At 30.2% G+C, this 22912-nt stretch overlaps 1 protein-coding gene across 5 annotated transcripts in view; it reads right to left on the bottom strand.

Annotated features, from left to right (window-relative positions):
• Positions 1-641: 641 nt before the first annotated feature.
• Positions 642-22912, bottom strand: part of LOC111688196 (phosphatidylinositol transfer protein beta isoform) — a 46521-nt gene continuing 24250 nt past the window's right edge. For 4 of the 5 annotated variants that reach the window (XM_046948453.1, XM_023450678.2, XM_046948455.1 and 1 more), the window contains exons 3-9: positions 15004-15034; positions 9310-9421; positions 9083-9234; positions 7750-7827; positions 6985-7094; positions 6740-6919; positions 642-1449 (exon numbers count right to left, since the gene is read on the bottom strand). In XM_046948453.1, the coding sequence (XP_046804409.1) occupies positions 1311-1449; positions 6740-6919; positions 6985-7094; positions 7750-7827; positions 9083-9234; positions 9310-9421; positions 15004-15034 (802 nt within the window). In that variant the 3' untranslated portion in view covers positions 642-1310. Of the gene's footprint in view, positions 1450-6739; positions 6920-6984; positions 7095-7329; positions 7408-7749; positions 7828-9082; positions 9235-9309; positions 9422-15003; positions 15035-22912 lie in introns of all 5 variants that reach the window. The other variant, XM_046948454.1, reaches the window with a different exon arrangement.

Below are 22912 nucleotides of genomic sequence, written 5' to 3'. Positions count from 1 at the left end.
ATATATATAATTGGAAATATTTTTTTTCTTTTTTAATTTTCTTAAATTTGCTTATAAACTAAGCTAACAATTACAAATAACACATGTTGTTTACTGTTTTTTTTTAATGTTTAAATTTTCTTTTTATTTTTTTAAGTGCTCTGAGATTTGATAAAGTTGTTTTTATAACGAAAATAACAACAACTTAAATAAAAAAACAAACTGTTATAAAAAGAAAATTTAAATGAAAATTCAAATAAAAATACATACTTTTACGGGGGTGACTATAGATTGTAGATATAGTGCGTGTTATAAATATCTAAACAGAAATGATAACCTTGATGCTGTTTAGTATAAATAAATAAATCAGCTAATTAATCATAAAAGAGAAAGTGTTTTGTTTTTTTTTTTTTTTTTTTGTATAATAGATATTTATTTATTGTAAAATGTTTGTTATAACTATTTACCCATCACTTTTGGTGAGCTATATGTGCCACTTCTTTCTAAAAGGAGGAGACATTAAGAAGTCCTTTAAAATGTATCCTTTATATATATAGTTTTGTTTTTATTTACTGTTTTTTTATACTAAGTGTAGGTATGTGTTTATTTGTTTGTTTGTGTAACTGTGGGTTCATTAAGTATTTAATTATTAACTTAAACTATTGCTTGAATTTGAATAATTAATATTTATTTCTTTTTGTAATTGGTGTTTCCTTAACAGCAGAAAAAAAGGAACTAAAACTTAAAATAGGAAATTAAATTTTTAAGAAAATAATACAACGAAACCAAACAACCAAATTTATTAAGAAAGAGAGAGATAGAGAAACAGTGTGTATGTGATAGAGTGAGAGAGAGCTAGGCATTTCAGCATTAAGTATTATTTTGTAAATAGTTGTAGATATTACATAATATAATAACAGTAATTGTTGGTAGTGATAGTGGTAGTAAATGTTGTTGTTGTTAATGTTTTACAAAAACTATTTGTATTTCTTTTTTTTCTTAAATTTGTTTTTTTCTTTAATTTTTTTCTTTTAAGGTTTGTTAAGGAAGGAATATAGTGCCATTTATATATATAATTTTGTTTCTTCTTTTTTTTTTTTTTGTATTTGTGTAATTTTATTGCTATTGTTTTAAATTTGTTTTTTTTTTTAATTTTTTTGTTATAATATTTTCTTTATTAATACGACTTTATAGTTTTTTCTTAAAATTTCTTTTTTGTAGCATTTTACTTTAAATTGTTTTATTCTTATTTTTTCTTTATGTTTATTTTGAAATATTTTTTTTTGTTTCTGCTTTAAAGAGTTTATATCAATTATTTAAAAATATTGTTCCTAATCACTATCGGCCTTAGTGCCACGCACTTCACCCTCTTGACGTTGTTTGTCAAGTTCCTCCTTGACCTTATCCTCAATAGCACGTATATCTTCCATTGTCAGACCGTGCCAGCGATCCATCCAACAGAATACTTGGCTGTAAAATGGAAAAAAAGAAATATGTGGATTAGTATTAATTAAAATATATTGAAATTATTATAATACATATTAATGTTTTATTTTAGGTTTTTATAAGTTATATAAGGAGTGAGATCGAAAAATTCTTAACATACATATATGTTTATAAAAAAGAAACCACTAAACTTACAGCTTTATTTTTTTTTTTTTTATTTGATTCAAATTATTATTACAATTTACAAAAAAAAAAATATTTTTATAGTTTTAATCACTAGTGATGAAATTTTGAACCCTTTTCGGAAACCCTTCCATTAACGTTTTTATAGTGCTTTCTGTCACTTTGCTCGAACATGTAGTCCATCTCCGTTTAAAATCTACCACACTTTTGGACACCTTTTTTGTACTCTTCAATTCTCTTTTAACAAGAGCCCAATATCTCTCCACTGGCCTTAGCTCCGGGCAGTTTGGAGGATTTGCCTCTCTTGGTACAAATACCACATTATTGTTCTTGTACCACTCAAGGGCTTGTTTACCATAGTGACAGGATGCCAAGTCAGGCCAATAATAAGTGGACACATTATGAAGTCTTATGAATGGAAGCAGCCTTTTTTGTAAACATTCCTTGATGTAAATTTTGGTATTTATAGAGACCGTTGTAACATTATTGCTTGCCATACCAAGAACTTTCTGGGAAATTTTGTCTGCTTTTGGGTCCTAAACTTTTCTTCAACATTCCCTCGAGCATCAGCAACATAAAACTTTTGACCTGGAAGTTGCGAAAAATCTGCCAGAACATACGTTTCGTCATCCATTATGCAGCAAGAATATTTTTTTTATAAAACTTGACTTCAATTTCCGTGCTCTGTTTTTGGCCTCTAAATTTTTAGCAGCGTTCCTGTCAGGAACTTTTTGAGCCTTGTATGTTTTTAAACCTGCATTAGCTTTAACTTTTCGTACCAAATAGTCCGAGCACTGAGCTAACCAAGCTGCTTTCCCACCGGATGTGTTGGGAGCTCTTTTGAAAATGCGTTCTATTTTTTGGCTTTAGAAACATCATGTGGACCATTCCTTCTACCTGAACCAGGTTTTCTATCAACTGACAAGTTCTCCCGGTACTGTTTAATAACATTGGAAACAGTTTGACGGCAGACCTTTGTATGCTTGCCAACTTTTTGTAAGACCAAGTTGGGTTTAGTTGAAAATATTTAATAATTTCATTACGCACTTTTTTCTGGTCACTCATTTTAATCAGATTAACAAAAAAATTAATATAATTGACATTACACATAATAACTGACATGTTTTTCAAAGGTAACTTGATCAAAAAAAAAATCAAATAATACTTTGGTTGAAAAATGTAATGAAAAACGTGTGTTAAGAATTTTTCGATCTCACTCCTTATAAAAAATGCATAATTGTCCAAGATTTCAGAGAATGTTAGGGAATGTTAATATTAAGAATTATAATCAAGCGTTTTACGAAATTTTCTCTCTCTAGTCTGATGAACTAACATCGACATTGTTCCGTAAAGGTTGTCTAGAAAATCCATTAAACTAGATTTCACAAGCTATATAGTTACAACCATGAAGAAGATGAATTTACTTTGCTAAACAGGATTCCAATGATTTGTGTTTTTCATCACGAAATTTAAGCCAATGATATTACTCAGAATTTGGAACGAATTTGCTATAACAGCATTTGTTTAGATATATTTCAATATTTACTGACCGTAAGTCGCAAAAAAATCCCTTACGCCATATTTTTTAAAATAAAAAATGTTTTCTATTAAACAATATGGCTGCATGTTTGAGAAATATGCTTAGTTTATACACTAACTAGCATACCCTGGGTGCTTCGCTACCCTAACTATGTTCAATATCGTAAAAATATCAAAAAGTACCATCGGAAAAACGAAAAAGTACAAAGATCTCTCTCAATAAATTAATAAGGACCGTGTGTTCCGGTTAAACATTATAAAGAATCAATTTGAAGAATAGAAAAGTACCAAATAGTTCCCAGAATATTATTCAGTCAAGACCATGCATGTTAAAATTAATGTTCCTAGATTAAATATTTTAGAAAATTAAAAAAGTACAATTTATGAGATAAAAAGTACTAAAAAGTTGTCTCTTAAAGAATCTTATTCAATGAGGACCGTGTATGTTTAATAATCATGTGTTTTCAGTTCAGTATCATTTGAAGGAAAAAAAAGTACCAAAAGTGGAATAAAGTTTACCTATGTGGAAAGTACTAATAAAAAGAGTACAATGTTTCCCCTTTTCGCTTAGAAGTATACTTTTTCGAGAATTAAGTTTACAAAATGTTCCGTATTTAAATCTACATATATATCACAGATAAAATTCATACGATTCAAATCTGCAATCATTTATTCCAGAAAAATTGTGCTTTAAAAAGGTACCAAGTTTTCTTAATGTGATAAAAAAAAGTACCATAAATACAGTTTTCTCCCTTTTACATCCTAAAAGGACAGAATTTTAAAAAAGTACGAAACAGGTGTCTCATAATTTTGAGAGATGTATCCAAAATATTTAGAAAAATTTGATTATGATAATTAGTTGAAAAGTTATAAAGGGCTAGAAAAGGTACCAAAATCACCTTTGTTACACATTTTTACCCCTTAAAAGTACGAATTTCAAAAAAGTACCAGACACCCATCTGCTCATTTTAAGAGTAGATACAGGTGCATTTAAAATTTTTCTTGCATCATTAATATTATGTAAGATAATTAAGAAAACCTGTTTTACCCGTTTTTTCCCCATTTTTTACCCGTAAGTGTGCAAATTTTCAAAAATCCCTCCCCCGGTACTGTTTAATAACATTGGAAACAGTTTGACGGCAGACCTTTGTATGCTTGCCAACTTTTTGTAAGACCAAGTTGGGTTTAGTTGAAAATATTTAATAATTTCATTACGCACTTTTTTCTGGTCACTCATTTTAATCAGATTAACAAAAAAATTAATATAATTGACATTACACATAATAACTGACATGTTTTTCAAAGGTAACTTGATCAAAAAAAAAATCAAATAATACTTTGGTTGAAAAATGTAATGAAAAACGTGTGTTAAGAATTTTTCGATCTCACTCCTTATAAAAAATGCATAATTGTCCAAGATTTCAGAGAATGTTAGGGAATGTTAATATTAAGAATTATAATCAAGCGTTTTACGAAATTTTCTCTCTCTAGTCTGATGAACTAACATCGACATTGTTCCGTAAAGGTTGTCTAGAAAATCCATTAAACTAGATTTCACAAGCTATATAGTTACAACCATGAAGAAGATGAATTTACTTTGCTAAACAGGATTCCAATGATTTGTGTTTTTCATCACGAAATTTAAGCCAATGATATTACTCAGAATTTGGAACGAATTTGCTATAACAGCATTTGTTTAGATATATTTCAATATTTACTGACCGTAAGTCGCAAAAAAATCCCTTACGCCATATTTTTTAAAATAAAAAATGTTTTCTATTAAACAATATGGCTGCATGTTTGAGAAATATGCTTAGTTTATACACTAACTAGCATACCCTGGGTGCTTCGCTACCCTAACTATGTTCAATATCGTAAAAATATCAAAAAGTACCATCGGAAAAACGAAAAAGTACAAAGATCTCTCTCAATAAATTAATAAGGACCGTGTGTTCCGGTTAAACATTATAAAGAATCAATTTGAAGAATAGAAAAGTACCAAATAGTTCCCAGAATATTATTCAGTCAAGACCATGCATGTTAAAATTAATGTTCCTAGATTAAATATTTTAGAAAATTAAAAAAGTACAATTTATGAGATAAAAAGTACTAAAAAGTTGTCTCTTAAAGAATCTTATTCAATGAGGACCGTGTATGTTTAATAATCATGTGTTTTCAGTTCAGTATCATTTGAAGGAAAAAAAAGTACCAAAAGTGGAATAAAGTTTACCTATGTGGAAAGTACTAATAAAAAGAGTACAATGTTTCCCCTTTTCGCTTAGAAGTATACTTTTTCGAGAATTAAGTTTACAAAATGTTCCGTATTTAAATCTACATATATATCACAGATAAAATTCATACGATTCAAATCTGCAATCATTTATTCCAGAAAAATTGTGCTTTAAAAAGGTACCAAGTTTTCTTAATGTGATAAAAAAAAGTACCATAAATACAGTTTTCTCCCTTTTACATCCTAAAAGGACAGAATTTTAAAAAAGTACGAAACAGGTGTCTCATAATTTTGAGAGATGTATCCAAAATATTTAGAAAAATTTGATTATGATAATTAGTTGAAAAGTTATAAAGGGCTAGAAAAGGTACCAAAATCACCTTTGTTACACATTTTTACCCCTTAAAAGTACGAATTTCAAAAAAGTACCAGACACCCATCTGCTCATTTTAAGAGTAGATACAGGTGCATTTAAAATTTTTCTTGCATCATTAATATTATGTAAGATAATTAAGAAAACCTGTTTTACCCGTTTTTTCCCCATTTTTTACCCGTAAGTGTGCAAATTTTCAAAAATCCCTCCTTAGTGGATCTACATAACCAAAAACACATCTACTGTCAAAATTTCATGATTCTAGGTTCAGCCGTTTGGGCTGTGCGATGATGAATCAGTCAGTAACGCTACTCTTTTATATATATATAGAAGATGACTTTTAGCGAATTTGTCATAATGAAGTATAAGAATCAATCGATCAACTTCTATGTAAGTTTTCTGCATAGAAGATTATATTAGACTATACCACTTCAAAGTCTTTATTAAGCATTACAATTGCCTCCAAAATAATACCCCTTAATTGTTCCCAAACGTTGTCTATACAAGTCCTTGACTCTTCATACATTTTTTTCAACTTCTTGTTTTCTGTCCTCACTCTTTCATATACCACAGTCGTATCTTCTCTCCGAAACGAACCAATTCCTAATTGGCATAGATTGTCAATTAAAAAATAGCTGTATCTTGCTATTACTTTTTGTCTGTCTAACTTTTAGAACATTACAAAAATACCTAACCTAATGAGTCAATATTCGAGCATAAGAATGTTTCTTCTTTATTCAATAGTTAATCTATGATTTTACTCTTGACATTACAACTTCTTAAGAACCCACTCTTGAACTAGTTATAGTTATTATAGTTTAAAAGCTTAAGCAACATCTTCCGAAAGTTCGATTAACAATCAAAGACTCTTTGACAAACAAGATCGGAGTAATATAAACATAAAAACTTAATTTTATATTTTTAACAATCTCTAAACATTGTTTTATGATATCCACACAATATTCAATAAATTAAAATTTTTTACTCACCGATGGAAGTTTGTAAATAATCTTCGTTCTGATTTTTGTATGAAATTTTCTATTCTGGACTGAAGACCAAACCATTTGAACTCACAAGTGACTAATTTATAGCAAGTCATAACGGGATCAACCTTTTTCTTCCAATCGGCACCAACTAAAGGACCACGACCGGTCTTTTCTGAGGTGAATCTGTTACAAAAAAAAGAAACATTAAAATTATAAAAAAATACAAGTACAATGCTATTGTTAAGTACTTTGTGGGATCCTCATCAACTTTATAATCCGCAGGTGTAACGGGATCATTGGCAATATCAATATGAACGACTTCACGTAATTTCAATTTCTCTGGAGGCAGTTCATGTACCTAAGGAGTTAATTTATAAATATATATTAAATATTATTATGTCATTAATTAGTGATAATGTTCCAAAAAGAAGAAGTAATATAAAAAATAAACTACTAATTAAAATACCAATTATTAATAATAAAAAAGTAATATAATTAATAATTACATAAAATTTCAGCAATTAGCATTAGACAGTTATTAGTTTTAATCAAAAAAAACACTACATTTAAGGTTAATTTTACTTAAAACTCACATTATCCTGATCTCCTATATCAGCAATATGATGAGATTCAATGATTATGATAAAGTTATCTTTCATATAACCAGGATTCTTTTTTAAGTTTTTTTTATGATTTTATTAAAAATAATAAGTTATAAAAAGCACATACACCCACACACACACATTTAGAGTTTGCCATTAAAAACATTATTTTTTCATTAATTTCAAAATATTAATTTTTGTTTAAATACGTTACACACGATTAATTTAACAGTTAAACCAACACCAACCATAATGTTTATTGTTATTTTTGTTGAATAATTATTATTAGGTAATAGTTTATTATTAATATTTAAGCATTAAAATAAACATTTAAATGTCAATTAAAAAAGAGAAAGAAAAAAGAAGAAAAAAACACCATTAATTACATTTAGTTCAGTGTATTCGACTTACATTTTCAGAATCTCCAATATCAGGTAAATGCAGAGAATCTATGATTACTTTAAAACCATCTTTCATAAATTTAGGATTCTAGAAAATATTTAGATTTAGTCGTTTAAGTTTTGAGTTTTATAAGGTTTTTAAAATTTAAGTTAAGGATTTAAATCAAACGTTAACCATTTGTAGAGTTTTTAACTCTCTGTCTTTGATTTTAAGATGTGAATTAACATATCTAGTTCACGTACCAGACAATAATATAGTCCATAGTTTAGTCTAAAGTCTATTCTAGTATATATTCTATAGTCTGGTATATGATATAGCGTAGTCTATAGTGTAGTCAATACCCTAGTTTATAGTCTAGTCTATAGTCAAGTCTAATCTAAAGTTTAGTGTTAAGTCTATAGTATAGTCTACCGTCTAGTCTATAGTATAGTCTATAGTTTAGTTTATAGTCTAGTCTATAGTATAGTCCATAGTCTATAGTCTAGTCTGCCGTCTAATCCACCGTCTTGTCTGCCGTCTAATCCACCGTCTAGTCTGACGTCTAGTTTTTAGTCTAATCTCTAGTATATTTTCTAGTCTATAGTCTAGTCTATAGTCTAGTCTATAGTCTAGTCTATAGTCTAGTCTATAGTCTAGTCTATAGTCTAGTCTATAGTCTAGTCTATAGTCTAGTCTATAGTCTAGTCTATAGTCTAGTCTATAGTCTAGTCTATAGTCTAGTCTATTGTCTAGTCTTACAGTCTAGTCTATTGTTTTTCTGGTTAAGATGGCGAAAAAAATATGGGCATCTCCTGTGGCCACAATTTACAGCCCGTCAGCACTATTCTGTACTGAGCCTCTTCCTAGAAATTAAATATTTTTGACCCTGGTCCACGAATAAAGACACTCATGTCCTTGGTAAAAGATGCGGATATTACGCAAATGTGATGGCAAAGCACATAAAGCGCTGTGATCACCATAAAGAGATCAGTTGAAGACTATAGATTTAAAGTCATGGTGGTCGGCGAAGAAGCAAATAGCATTGTTATATTTTAAAGAAAATTATAAACGATAGAGTGAAGTGGACCATATAAGTGTTCAATGTTGAAATAGGGACCGATCTATAGAAAATATTCTAGGTCGTATTAGAATTTAATAATAATACGTACTACGACTAACATTTCAATATGTTACAATCGAAATGAAAAAATCAAATTCGACTTTTAAAATTTAGTTTAAAAAACACAATGGTCTCTTGAAACATTTTTAAAAGACCATACTACCAGAGGCTTTAAAATTCTCTGCGTTTTTTGTGGACACAAAATGTCTTGGAAAATTTTAAACTGTTTACTGATGAACATACCGTAATAACTGTTTTACAATATGGATAAGCATTCCATGCCTCTTCGTGAATTTCTAAGGAGCCCTTGGGTGCCAATAGTCTTATAAATGCTGGAACTTTTGAAGCCAAATGATAAATTTTATATGTATACTGACCGGAACTATATTTTCCACCTACAAAGAAAATGGAAAAATAAATGAAACTCAATAATTAAAATTTCAATAAGAAAAAACCACAATAATATTTACCCAACAAAGGATGATTGGTAAAGGGTTCATTTTTTAATACTTCAATACCTTCACCACCACCAGTTTCATTCTTCGAAGCCTCAGCCACTGAATAAAGTTGTGCAACTTGATACTTAGTTTTAAAAGAGAAAAAAATAGAAAGGAATGATATTTTTAGATAAATATTTAATATAAACAATTGCAAATATAGTAATAATAATAACAATAGAACAATAATAAAAACAAATAAAAGATAAACACAATATACAATTTTAAATATAGTTAGATTGATGATTTGATTTGAATTTAAAATTGAATTTGTAAATGAAAATGAATGTGATTAGTGTTTGTAAGTAGAAGTAGACCTGCTAAACGTTCAATCTAAAGTAAAAGTAAATGAAATGAAAACAAAATGGAAAACCTACCTATGAGAACCGTGTATGTTTAATAATCATGTGTTTTCAGTTCATATTAAAGAACATACATAGAGTATCATTTGAAGGAAGAAAAAGTACCAAATGTGGAATAAAGTTTCGCTTAGAAGTATACTTTTTCGAGAATTAAGTTTACAAAATGTTCCGTATTTAAATCTACATATATATCACAGATAAAACTCAAACGATTCAAATCTGCAATCATTTATTCCAGAAAAATTGTGCTTTAAAAAAGGTACCAAACAATTTACTCGAATTTGGTCCTATATACGCCTTAGTACTCGAATTCCAAAATAATATACCAATAGCTTATTTTGTGTGAGTAAATAAACCACTTTTTTTTTAATTTTATAAAAGTTGGCTCAATGAGTTTGAATAAAATAAAATTTCACGTTTTTTTCCCCTTTTTGGTACTTTTTTACCCAGTGAAATATTTCAATAAATATTACAGAGTTAGTCCGTAATTTAATATGAATTATTCAATAAACCGAAAAAGTTTTCTTAATATGCTAAAAAAAGTACCATAAATACAGTTTTGTGCCTTTTACACCCAAAAAGGACTGAATTTAAAAAAAGTACGAAATAGGTGTCTCATAATATTGAGAGATGTATCCAAAATATTTAGAAAAATTTGATTATGTTAGTTTAAAAGTTATAAAGGGCTGGAAAAGGTACCAAAATCACCTTTGTTACACATTTTTACCCATTTGCTCATTTTAAGAGTAGATACAGGTGCATTAAAAATTTTTCTTGTATAACTAATATTATGTAAGATATTTAAGAAAACCTGTTTTACCCATTTTTTCTCCTTTTTACCCGTAAATGTGCAATTTTCCAAAAATCCCTCCTAGTGGATCTACATAACCAAAAACACATCTACTGTCAAAATTTCATGATTCTAGGTTCAGCCGTTTGGGCTGTGCGATGATGAATCAGTCAGTCAGTAACGCTACTCTTTTATATATATATATATATAGATTCTTAAAATATAGAAAAGATTATGATTATTTGGGAATATAGTTGTCTCTCCCCTAAAAGCCTTACAAAATTACAAAAATTTTCTTCAACAACAACAGCCTTGTAAAATAGTTCTTCGCTCTATCAAAACTTAATTCACACAACATTTTTGAGGTTTCGTAAGAGCAGTAAATTTTAAGTCCCTATATTTATAGCCTTTCCGTATTCCACGAATTATCATCATTTTCTAAACCCCTTCTTCGTTTTTCCAATACCTTCTTTTACAAAACAGTTCACAGACAATGGATTTAACCCTACATCGGCTGAGAGTAAAAATAAGTTCTCTTATTGATTTTAATCGTTTTTAATACATGTGTAAGCATACATGCTTGTGAAGTTAAAAGAGAGCTCCTAACAAAGCTCTTTGTCGATTAGGGGATTAAACTATTCCTTAAATATCTTTCTTAATATCTTTTCCGTATTCCGCAAACTACTACTTCCTTCGAAAACCATCTATAGGTGCTACCAATTCCTGTAGTCTTCCGTGACTATAAATTGGTGTTGTCAATTTAATGCCTGGCCTAGTCCTTGCACCACATAATTTGGTATTACGGGTGACGAGTTGCCTGCAGGACTATGTCCTGGCTGGTCAGTTGGTTGAGGTTCATTTGCGATCCACGTAGTGGCTATGGTTGAAAGCCAAATTGCGGGAAGAGGGTGCTTGGTTAAAAGACTGATATACGATGAATATAATTTTCATAATACCTTTCTGTTATCGTTCCTAGATGCTAAAACGGTACGAATTACAGAGCATGACTGTGAATTAATAAAATGTTGGATTTGAGCTAATAATGAAAAGATTGGGTAGTAGAGGTGGAGTCTTCTGATGGTTTCTTATGTCTACTTGCATTCTATAGAGAGAATGGATTAAGTGATGAATTAGACGGCTGGAGTTGGTGCAGTGATGTGCTAGACTGTTGTAATCTAGCAAGAAGGGAAGGATGGACGTGGTGCAATTTCGTCATTACCCTCTCTTTGATTTATTTAGCGATTTTCCTACATAGTTGAGGTTATGCTCAACTTACCACTGAAATAAAGTCTTATCAATTAATATGATTCGTGTTTTGGAATACCAATTTCGTCTCTCTAGGTGCTGTTGCCGTAACAACAGATCCATAGTAGTGTGTTTGGGCGACATTATGTCGGTGTAGATTGAGCTTGCTCATGATACCTGTCTTTCCCCAACGTGACTACTATGGCAAGAGATTAGATAGAGTATATGAGCAAAGTGCTTGTACATGGACCGGAACATCCATGTACAAAAATTACAACCTGCGTGTAAGATACACAAAGGGGCAGTGATGAGTTGTTCAGTTTTTACTCACCCAGGGGTTGAAAAAGTACCATCGTGAGATAGAGCCACATGGCAGGTACTCATGTAAAGCTCTTCGGCTTCATACTATTCTCACGAAGGTGCAGGGTATAAAAACACATCAATTTAAAAACACATTTCAAATAATTTTGAAAAAACCCTCGTATAATACAAAAATGTTCTTTATTCTTTACTATTGAAAAAAATTACATTCAAATTAAAAAATATTTATTTATAAAAAGTTTTATTAAAAACAAATTATTTGTTATTTCTGCAAAATGTTTCACTTAAACAACTCAAAGCTTGTGTCCAATTATTAAGAGAATTCTTATTGTCCTTCCACCATGTTAAAGCTTGGCCATAAAGTATATATTTAAAATCCTGCAAGGCAAGTTTATCAGTGATGTTGTGCTGAGATTTAAACGTCTCTATTGAAGTGACAAATCGTTGAACAATTTCATGATCACATCCTCCAAAACGTATTTCACAATCATGCAAACGAGTCATGGTGTAAATTAATGGATTGTGAAACATGTTGGTAATTTATTGTGTTAACTTCTTAAAATTAAATTTTAAACTTAACTACTCAGACTTTAATTTGATAATGAAAGAATACTGTCACATTCTTATATTATCGTCTTGGTGTTTTTTTTTTACAAAAGTAAAGAACAAATTAAAACGTAATATTTTTTATTTAGTGTGATTAATAGCACAATTTATACATAAATGGGAAAATCTCCTTCTTGATTCGCATATTTTAGGGTTAAAAATCTTGAAAATCGGGAGAAATTCCTTAAACTTTATTTTCTGGGAAAAACCTCATTTAGATAGAATAACTTTTAATTAAGCTCTTAAAAATTTGTTAAATGATACATATAAAATCTCGATCTCGAAATATAATAGTAAAAATTAAAACGATATAGTTCAAAGGTTAACATTTTTAATAAACTAGGAAATAGAGTCGACATTATTTTGCTGGGTTTTTAGGCATTAAACTGAATCCTATAGCTTCAATTTGAATCCACAATTGCAAGTTTAGTTTTCAATTGTACAAGTAAATCCTTATTCTAATAACGCCTGATTTCTCTTTAGGGCAGCTAAAATACGCTTTATTAGTTTTCACAATTTCTCTCATTGAGAAAAGTGGTCAGTAAAGATGGTCTTGGTGTGGACTTTCGTCCGAATCCACCAACATCTGTTTCCATATTGGGTTATTGTTGTATTCTGTGTGTTTACAATGAGTCGATCATATCAGAAAGTACGTAAAAATGTAATTCATTTAGTAGATGAAAGGTGACGAGAAGTCAAAGTCAAATTTCTCGTACCGCGGCTTTATAACCTTATTTGACATTACTTCTACAATGTTAATAAGGATCCGTGGCGAGTCTAGCAACCCAGGCTAGTGTATCAACTACTGCTGTTGCAGCAGCTCAATTTAGAAAAATAACAAACTATACGTGGTTTGCAAAACTCGCCAAGCAGTTAAGACTCCTTTTCGTTCTAAAAATAAGAGACAGACAAAATTGACCCTAAACAGAGGAAAAAATTGTGTTTTAAATTTATACACGCCTGTTACCAAATTGACATCAAAGTGTTAATAAATTTTCAATAACATCCGTTGTCAAAGTTATCAAATTAATAGCAAAAATATAAAAAATAGACAACATTACCAAATCAACAAAAAATGACAACACCATGTTGTCGATCAGAATTTCGGTTTGTTGAAATGACAACAATTCGTTGTCGAAGTTACAACGATGCATTGCTAAAGTGACACAAAGCGTAATCAATTGAGCAAAGAAGATAAAACACATTGAATTAATTTGAAAAAGAGTTGAAAATCAGGGCAGGAAACAAAGAAGGATCAATATTTTATAAATAAAAACAAGTACGAATGTATGGTCGGGCATAGCCGACCATATGATACCCTACATCAGTCAATATGCTAAAAATGGGGATTATTTAAAAAAATAAAGCAATTTATTTTTTTTTTTTTAACTTTTTTTGGAATATTTTTCATTATTGTTGGCAAAAAAAGAAATATTTTTTACAAGAGCGCTCAAAAGGGAGTGGGGGAAATATGGGCCTATCCTTATGAATGTTGGTAGAGGAATTCACGTCTACTTCAAAGTTATTCATTTAATTATTAGTGTTTATAGATGAATTTTGACCTTCAAGTCATTTTGTATGGGGGCTAGGGTAAAGCGACCTGTATCTTGCGCACAAGGTTTACATGGACAGCCAGACGGACGGACATAGCTTAATTAGAATACGATTCTAAGCCAATTGGTATACTTTAAGGTGGGTATAGGACGAATATTTTTGTATGTTACTAACATCAGCACAAACCCAATATACCCTCCGCACTGTAGGGTGCGCAAATTCAAAATACCCTCCGCGGTGTAGGGTATTTTGAATTTGCGTGTCGAAAACAAAAAGAATTCTTCAAATTTTAGACTAAAATAAATCGAAAGTATGATGTCATAGCCAATTTTTCGTAGAAATTTTGGTAACAAAACATCTTCCCAAGTAGGTAATATATATGTATATAGTATTTTTTAACTACCTGATCATTCACACTTTCTGACCAACAAAGGTTAATCAACAGATATTTTGGACAACAAGCCTTAAAGACTTATATTTCCAGAGTATTCGTCCAAATGTTGCAAAGAATCATTCATTTAACAATATCTTAATAAAGATGTTACTAAATAACACTTTTCCACTTCCATTTACATTTAAACATCTTTTATTTGTAATATAATTTTCTATAATTTCATTCTGATGACCGAGTTAAAAACGTTAATTGTGATTGTTAAATAAGAAAATATGTATGTATATATATTATAAAGATATGTACATATATATAAATAAAGTACATGAAATGAGATAGTAACTAAGTGTGTGTTTATATAATTTTATGATTGTATTTTTTCTATTATTGATACAAACCTCATCAACAGTTAATGGCAAGGTGACTCGGCTGCAAATGAGAAGGAAAAGAAAACAATTTTTAATTAGAAAAGTTGCTTTTGTATAATAAAAACTTGATTAAAAATAAGAATATAGTAAAAATAAATACATGAATTAATTAAAAACAAGAATCTATATAAAGAATTTTAAAATAGAATACTTAATTTTGAACAAAATAAATTATTTAAACTAAATACAACGATATAGATGAGGCTATTGTAGAGGACTATAATAGACTATAGGCCGGACTATAAACTTACATATACTCTACACTATAGACTAGACTATAGTCCTGATTAGAGACTAAAGTATAGTCCAGAATATAGACTAGACTTAAGTCAAGACTATAAACAAGACAATAGTAGAGAATATAGGCTGAAGTATAAACTAGATTATAAACTATAGAATATACTGTAGCCCAGACTTTTAACCAGACTTTAGTTCAGACTATAGTCCAGAATATAGACTAACCTTTAATCTACATTAGACAGTCCCTGCTATAGACTAGACCATAGTTCTGACTTAAGCCTACACACTAAAATTTTATCCAAACTAGAAACAAGACTTACAAGATTAGACTATAACTATATATTAAGTCCAGACTTTTGACTGAACTATACTATAGACTGACTATAGTCCTATGACTATAGACTGACTACATGTATACCAGACTACAGACTGACCATTTTCTAGACCATCGACGCATATAGTCCTGACTATAGAGAGACTATAGTCCAGATTATAGACTGAATATAGTCCAGACTATAGACTGACTATAATCCACAATATAGAGAGACTATAGTCCAGACTATAGACTGACTATAGTCCAGACTATTGACTGACTATAGTCCAGACTATTGACTGATTATAGTCCAGACTATAAACTAACTATAGTCCAGACTATAAACTGACTGGACTATAGTCAGACTATAGTCTGGACTATAGTCAGACTATAGTCAGACTATAGACAGACTATAGTCAGACTATAGTCAGACTATAGTCAGACTATAGTCAGACTATAGTCAGACTATAGTCAGACTATAGTCAGAATATAGTCAGACTATAGTCAGACTATAGACTGACTATAGTCCAAACTATAAACTGACTATAGTGCAGACTATAGACTGACTATAGTCCAGAGTATAGACTGACTATAGTCCAGACTATAAACTAACTATAGTCCAGACTATAGACTGACTATAGTCCAGACTATAGTCCAGACTATAGACTGACTATAGTCCAGACTATAGACTGACTATAGTCCAGACTATAGACTGACTATAGTCCAGACTACAGACTGACTATAGTCCAGACTATAGTCCAGACTATAGACTGACTATAGTCCAGACTATAGTCCAGACTATAGACTGACTATAGTCCAGACTATAGAATGACTATAGTTCAGACTATAGAATGACTATAGTTCAGACTATAGACTGACTATAGTCCAGACTATAGACTGACTATAGCCCAGACTATAGACAGTATAGTCCAGACTATAGACTGACTATAGTCGAGACTATAGACTGACTATAGTCCAGACTATAGACTGACTATAGTCCAGACTATAGACTGACTATAGTCCAGACTATAGACTGACTTTAGTCCTAACTATAGACTGACTATAGTCCAAACTATAGACTGACTATAGTCCAGACTACAGACTGACTATAGTCTAGACTATAGACTATAGTCGAAACTATAGATTGACTATAGTCGAAACTACAGATTGACCATAGTCCAGACTATAGACTGACTATAGTCGAGACTATAGATTGACTATCGTCGAGACTATAGACTGACTATAGTCGAGACTATAGATTGACTATCGTCCAGACTATAGACAGACTATAGTCGAGACTATAGACTGACTATAGTCGAGACTATAGGCTGTCTATAGTCGAGACTATAGACTGACTATAGTCCAGACTATAGACTGACTTTAGTCCAGACTATAGACTGACTTTATTCCAGACTATAGACTAACTATAATCCAGACTATAAACTTACTATAGTCCAGACTATAGACTAACTATAGTCCAGACTATAGTTAGTCTATAGTCTGGACTATAGACGCACTATAGTCTAGACTATAGATTGACTATTGTCCAGACTATAGACCGACTACAGTCCAGACTATAGACTGACTACAGTCCAGACTATAGACTGACTATAGTCCAGACTATAGACTGTATAGTCCAGACTATAGACTGACTATAGTCCAGACTATAGACTGACTATAGTCCAGACTATAGACTGACTATAGTCCAGACTATAGACTGACTATAGTCCAGACTATAGACTGACTATAGTCCAGACTATAGACTGACTATAGTCCAGACTATAGACTGACTATAGTCCAGACTATAGACTGACTATAGTCCAGACTATAGACAGACTATAGTCCAGACTATAGACTGACTATAGTCCAGACTATAGACTGACTATAGTCCAGACTATAGACTGACTATAGTCCAGACTATAGACTGACTATAGTCCAAACTATAGACTGACTATAGTCCAAACTATAGACTGACTTTAGTCCAGACTACAGACTGACTATAGTCTAGACTATAGACTATAGTCGAAACTATAGATTGACTACAGTCGAAACTACAGATTGACCATAGTCCAGACTATAGACTGACTATAGTCGAGACTATAGATTAACTATCGTCCAGACTATAGACAGACTATAGTCGAGACTATAGACTGACTGTAGTCGAGACTATAGACTGTCTATAGTCGAGACTATAGATTGACTATAGTCCAGACTATAGACTGACTTTAGTCCAGACTATAGACTGACTTTATTCCAGACTATAGACTAACTATAATCCAGACTATAAACTTACTATAGTCAAGACTATAGACTGACTATAGTCCAGACTATAAACTAACAATAGTCCAGACTATAGACGCACTATAGTCTAGACTATAGATTGACTATTGTCCAGACTATAGACTGACTACAGTCCAGACTATAGACTGACTACAGTCCAGACTATAGACTGACCAGTCTAGACTAACTATAATCCAGACTACAAATTTTGGTATGACACTCCATTATTTTATTAAACAAAAAATTCTATAAAATCTCTGCAATTTAATTTGATCAACTTTTTAATTCTCTCCGTTCTTCTTTTTTGTTTTCATTTGAATTCATGTTCCTTTCATCTTAACCCCTTTAGACAGACAACTTGACTTTTTCTTTTAATAAATTTAATTAATAAATTAATCTAAAATAAGCATAAACTTTCAGCAGCATCCAAATAATTGCCGCTTGAATAAACAAACAATGTTTTCAAATAAGCTGCAGCAAAACAAAAAGGAGTAAAGAATAACTAACAACAAAACTAAATGGGTAACTAACTAGTTGTCAAACTTAAATATTAAATATAACAATAAGAATATCGATCAATGTTTTAAGTATTGTTTCCTGTGGCATAGAAAAAGAAAAGCATAAATTTTGCACATGCCACATACAACGTTTCCAAGGTTTCGTTCTTTTATATGTTTTTCCTACAACGTGTTTTCTGTTTCAATTTATATATTTTTTTTGTTTTTGTTTTTATTACTACACAAACTAAACTAAAAGTAAAGTAAAAGTCGAAGCCATCAAAAACATTATGGAAAATTGTATTCTTCCTTTTTGTTGTTTTTGTTTTTTTTGCTTCTTTTTTCTGATTGTTATAATTCTGAAAGTGTATGATGAAACAGCAATCCACCAACACCTCTTCCAGAGCAACTGCTGCTGTTGCTGCAACAGTTTAAAGTTTGTTCGTTCCTATGTCGTTTATGTTATTTTTTATTTTGTCTGAATTAACAATGAAGCAAAAAAAGTTTTTATTTACAGAATTTATAAAATAAAGTGTGTTGGTGTGAGTGTGTGTGCGTTACAACAAGAGTTTTGAAGTGAGAGTGACACATCAGTGTAGAAGTTTTTAAAACAGAAAACATGTGTAAGTCTCAGGGTTTTATCGATTAAAAATTATATAAATTGAAATTAAATTTAATAGTTTAATAAATGAATTCCTTGAAATCTATAGAAGAATAGAAATTGTGATAATTTTATAATTTCGAAAAAATTTTATATTGTCATTCAGCCTATTGGATTTTCGAAAGAAAGAGAAAAGAGGGCTAAAATTTTTCCAACCTATTGTCCTATAGCGTTAGGTTGATAAGAGTATTTATACCAAGACCACTATTGGGCCTGTCATGAGCTCCATCGTCCGATGTTGAGAAACTCAGATTTCTGGACGTAATTCCTAAAAATTATCAAATCAATGTTCGTGAGGGATGTTATATTGGGAATATCACTCCCAAGATATTTGGGTCAGATTTCGATGAAAGCCTTATAATGGCAGCTAAAGTGCTCCTGACTACAGCTGTCCTTTCCACTACATTCATCTAAATCTTCACGACGAAGATGGTATTGTTGTGACCACTGTGTATCCACTGGTAATACGTAACATTATAATAATCTCAGACTTTCATACTTTAAGGAGGCTTCTCGTCCTGCGTTCTTTAAGGTCTCACTATTATAGGATCTTTGTCCTATGTGATCCTCTTGCCCTCTGATCGAATGGTTTTCGAAAGTTGAAACCCTAATTTCGAAGTTTTAAACTAAGAGCCTCAAATAAATTTAGACAAGTAAGAGTGTTATATACGCCAATGCCGAATCTTATATACCCACCATCAAACCTCGTTTGGCTCGAATGAAACTTACATATGTCGAATTTCATCTATAAGCGTTAAAGTAATTTTCTGAAGGGATCCTTATATAGGATGATAGGGTCAATTATGGGTCGATCCTCATAAAATTTGGTATACAGAATTTGGTTCGTATTAAATTTATTTGTGTCGAATTTCTTCGCTACGTATTTTTAAACCACTAATGAGCGTTGCAGTCATTTTCTGAAGGGGACCTTATGTGGGCGGTAGGGTCAATCATGAACCGATCCTCATAAAATTTTTTAGATAGATTTTAACTCGTATGAAACTTACTTATGTCGAATTTCATCTATATACTAGTATTTTTAAGCCAGTAATGAGCGTTAATGTCATTTTCTGAAGGGGACGTTATATAGGGGTAGGATCCGTTATGAACCGATCCTCATTAAATTTTGCATAGTAATTTTGGATCATAAGAAAATTACTTATGTCGAATTTCATAGCTATATTCGTATTTTTAATCAAGTTATGACTTTTAAAGCTGATTTTCGAGGGACCACTTTTATGAGGATATCCGAAAACGTAGACCAATACTGCCTATTTTCAATACCAAACAAATATTTATGTGAAATTTCAACCCTCTAGCTCTTTCCATTCGGACTCTATCGTACTTTCAACAGACAGACGGTCAGACATGGATAGATCGTCTTAGAATTTAATGTGGACAACATAATGTGCAAATTAGGGACATAATTTAAAAATTTGAACTAAATTTTAAAAAATTCGAAATTAATTTTGAAAATTTGAAATTTTGAAATTTTGAAGCTAATTTTTAAAAATATTAAGTTATTTCCAAAAATTTTAACATCATTTTGAATATTTGGAAATGATTGTAAAAATACATAACATAGTTTCAAACATTTTAATTAAATTCGAATAAAATATTGAAAATATGAAAATAATTTAATAAATTCGAAAGCGCAAAAAGTCAAGTAGAGTCAAAGAGATTGAGTTTTAATTCAGCATCAGTTGCTTCGAATTGAATTTCGAAATTTTATACTTTATTTCGAAAATTCAAACTTAATTTTGAAAAATAAAACTTGAATTCGTATAGAATGACAAAATTAGGGACACAATTTAAAAAATTTCAGCTTCATTCGAAAAATTCGAACTAAATTAAAAAAAAAAAACAACTCAAAACTAATTCTGAAAATTCAGAGTTAATTTTGGAAAATATAGAGTTGTTATATGAAATTAACTTTCGAAAATTTGCAACATAATTTTGAAAATTTCAAACATAAATGCATTTTCAAAAATTTCATTAAATTCTAAGATAATTTGAAATATTTGAATTAAATTTCGAAATTTTGAAAATTCTAACTTATTTTTTGAACTTCTAAAGTTAATTTCGAAAATAAATTTAAACTCAATCTCGAATTCATATTCGCATTTAATTTAAAAAATCTTAACTTAATTTTGAAAATTGTATACTTATTACGAAAATTCAAACTTAATCATATTCAAATGGTTCACACCATTTTAACTTATTACGAAAAAATCGATTTTAATTTGAAAATTTTCAGTTAAAATATTTTACTTTAAAATAATACATAGTTTTAAAATAGTTTTGAAACTTCGAATATAATTTTAAAAATTTTAAAATTCTAATTTATTTTTGAAACCCCGAAAATAAATTTGAACGTAATTTCCAAAATTTAAAACTAATTTTGAAAACCCAAAATTTCGAATATTCTAACCTAATTTGCTATGCTATGTCATCACCGTGTTAAAAAAAATTAGTTAAAATGCTTATTAAAAAAACTAGTAAAATGCTACTTTTCATTAAAAATTATTGCTGGGTTTATTTTATATATAGAAAATTTAAAAAAAAAAATTCTCTGCTCAATTACAAATTAACTAGCTGCAGACATACACTTGTATCTGCAATTATTGCCGTCTATATACACGACGTCATTTTCCTACTTTTTTTTACATTTCTTTTTAAGTCTTTTTCATTTTTCCAAAGTTTCAATGATTATTTCACATATTTCATTATACAACGAATATTCGTGTAAATATTAAATTGTAAAATAGAGTGCCTTGTTGTAGTAATTGTCAGTGTCAAGTGCCACCATTAACCCAATTTAAAAACGATTTAGGCCAAAAAAAAACCAATAGAGCAGCAACAAGCATTTAAAAGGCGACTGTGTGAGTGAAATATTTGTTAAAAAATTGTTGCGCGTAAATTGTTTCAAATGATTCATCGTAGTCGGGCTGTTAAAGAGCTAAAAGCCAATATCTTTTGTTATTCAAATAGATACCTATTTGTTAATATTATTTAATACAAAAACAATTGTTTTAAATGTGTAGTTGTTGTTTTATGACCATGTGGATTTTGCTAAAATATTTTTTTTTAACATTTGCAGACAGGTTTAGTTTTAATATTAGTTTTCAACTATGACTCGTAATTCGTTAAAAAAAAAACTAAAAATTATTTATAAATATACACTTAATTTAAGTGTGCTCTTTTTTATTATTATTTTATGTTTATTTATTGGAAACAAAGATAAGGTAAGTGGTGACAGAGAGCAGGGATGGAAATGTCTCTAGTTAGTAGTTATTGACCTCGAAAAATATCGCGTTAACCCCACGTCTAGTCTATAGTATAGTCTATAGTCTAGTCTATAGACTATAGTATAGTATAGTCTATAGTTTAGTCTATAGACTATAGTATAGTATAGTCTATAGTCTAGTCTATAGTCTAGTCTATAGTCTAGTCTATAGTCTAGTCTATAGTCTAGTCTATAGTATAGTCTATAGTCTAGTCTATAGTATAGTCTAGACCTCGAAAAATATTGCTTTAACCTCACGCCTAGTCTATAGTGTAGTCTATAATCTAGTCTATAGTGTAGTCTATAGTCTAGTCTATAGTCTAGACTATAGTCTAGTCTATAGTCTAGTCTATAGTCTAGTCTATAGTCTATTCTATAGTCTATTCTATAGTCTAGTCTATAGTCTAGTCTATAGTCTAGTCTATAATCTAGTCTATAGTCTAGTCTATAGTCTAGTCTATAGCCTAGTCTATAGTCTAGTCTATAGTCTAGTCTATAGTCTAGTCTATAGTCTAGTCTATAGTCTAGTCTATAGTCCAGTCTATAGTCTAGTCTATAGTCTAGTCTATAGTCTAGTCTATAGTCTAGTCTATAGTCTAGTC

This window comes from Lucilia cuprina, chromosome 4 (genome assembly GCF_022045245.1).
Source record: "Lucilia cuprina isolate Lc7/37 chromosome 4, ASM2204524v1, whole genome shotgun sequence".
Lineage (NCBI taxonomy): Eukaryota > Metazoa > Arthropoda > Insecta > Diptera > Calliphoridae > Lucilia > Lucilia cuprina.
This window is presented reverse-complemented; position numbering and strand designations above follow the sequence as displayed.